The 1,376-nt window shown below is 43.8% G+C and overlaps 1 protein-coding gene across 1 annotated transcript in view; it reads left to right on the plus strand.

Moving 5' to 3' along the window:
• LOC101853653 overlaps window positions 1–1,376 on the plus strand; it is a gene marked incomplete in the record, with an annotated part of 146,279 nt that overhangs the window by 39,520 nt on the left and 105,383 nt on the right. Inside the window, 1 exon segment of the mRNA XM_013084858.2 lies at window positions 164–1,085. Within this exon segment, the coding sequence (XP_012940312.2) occupies window positions 798–1,085 (288 nt within the window).

Below are 1,376 nucleotides of genomic sequence, written 5' to 3' on the forward strand. Positions count from 1 at the left end.
TGACTCGTTCATTTATGATGCACTTGCACAAAATGTCTTTACCACAAATTCCCCCTTCCCCCCTTGTTTTTTTGTCTTATAAAACCTTCGGTTTAGGTAGAAATGAATTCCCACCACCCAGTATCTCACCTCAGCATTGTATTATATTCTCTCATTTCCCCAGGACAGCCGGCCCTTTCCCCAGCCAGCATCGTGGACATCAGGTCTGACCTCATACCAACAGCAGTCCTGAGACAACAATACAAAAACCTGCGACCTCTGATGTTGTAGTCTTCCGTCAAACCGACGTCGGTCCGCCTAATCTGTCGATCAACAAGCACCTTCTTCCTTCCACTGCTACATCAAATTTGTCCCGGGGACATCAGCCGTCGCTCCGCGTCCCCCGTGCCGGCCTGCTTCACACCTGTCCTAGTCGGTGGGCGGCGGTTGACGGATTTACTGGCCCAGGAGACTGTCTCACATCACGGTGAAGGGAGCGTGTGGCCTTGACATAGAAACTAGTGCAGGTTGAAGAAGAATTCTGTCTTTTCTTTTGCTGGCGTTGAAGAAAAAAAGGAAGCTGTATAACACGCCAAAAAAAAAAAAAAAACAAAGAAAAATAAAACATTGTATCACATTTGTTTCGCTTCAGGACAGTGAGATGGCTTAATTCAGAATGTAGCCGTACTTAAAACTGGGTTAAATAGCTAACAGTGCATTTGCCCGTGTGATATATGGGCATTGGTAAAGGATCCAAACACTCGAAGACTTAAACGCTCTTATTTATTTGCGTTACACTTTTCCGAGAATTTCTCAAGATGAAGCAGCTAAATCTTGCCCTGAGCTTGACAATTGGTCTTCTTTTTATCGTCGATATAGTCCCAATCTCCTTCGCATTGAAAGGGTGTTCTTTCAGACATCGAGGCTGTACTTACAACATCCAACTCAACCACAAAGACCACGAGATTGAGTCTCGGAATGAAGGATGCCGGGAAAAGAACGAGGAGATCACACTAGACCGCGCTCAGAACGATTACACAGCCAAGATTGACGACATGGAGAAGAACTTCTCTTTTCTCAGAGATGCCCATGAACAAAGGATCAAGGTAACCAAGCCTGTCTGTCTGTCTGTTTGTATGTTTTTTTTGTTCAATATCGTCTGGCTACCGGTTGACCTACTTTCTATCATTTTCAGTCGAACTGTCGAAGGAAGTTACAATTGTATAGACAATATCTTTTCCTGTCTTTCATTTTCATAAAATAATAATAATAATAGATAGCATTTGTATAGCGCATATCCCCGCTTAACAGCAGGCTCTATGCGCTTTACACTATATTATTACCCCAGCAGACCATAGAACACTTCGGAACATTCTCAGCTTCCCGGGAAGCATACA

The sequence above is a fragment of the Aplysia californica genome, unplaced genomic scaffold (genome assembly GCF_000002075.1).
Source record: "Aplysia californica isolate F4 #8 unplaced genomic scaffold, AplCal3.0 scaffold00001, whole genome shotgun sequence".
NCBI lineage: Eukaryota > Metazoa > Mollusca > Gastropoda > Aplysiida > Aplysiidae > Aplysia > Aplysia californica.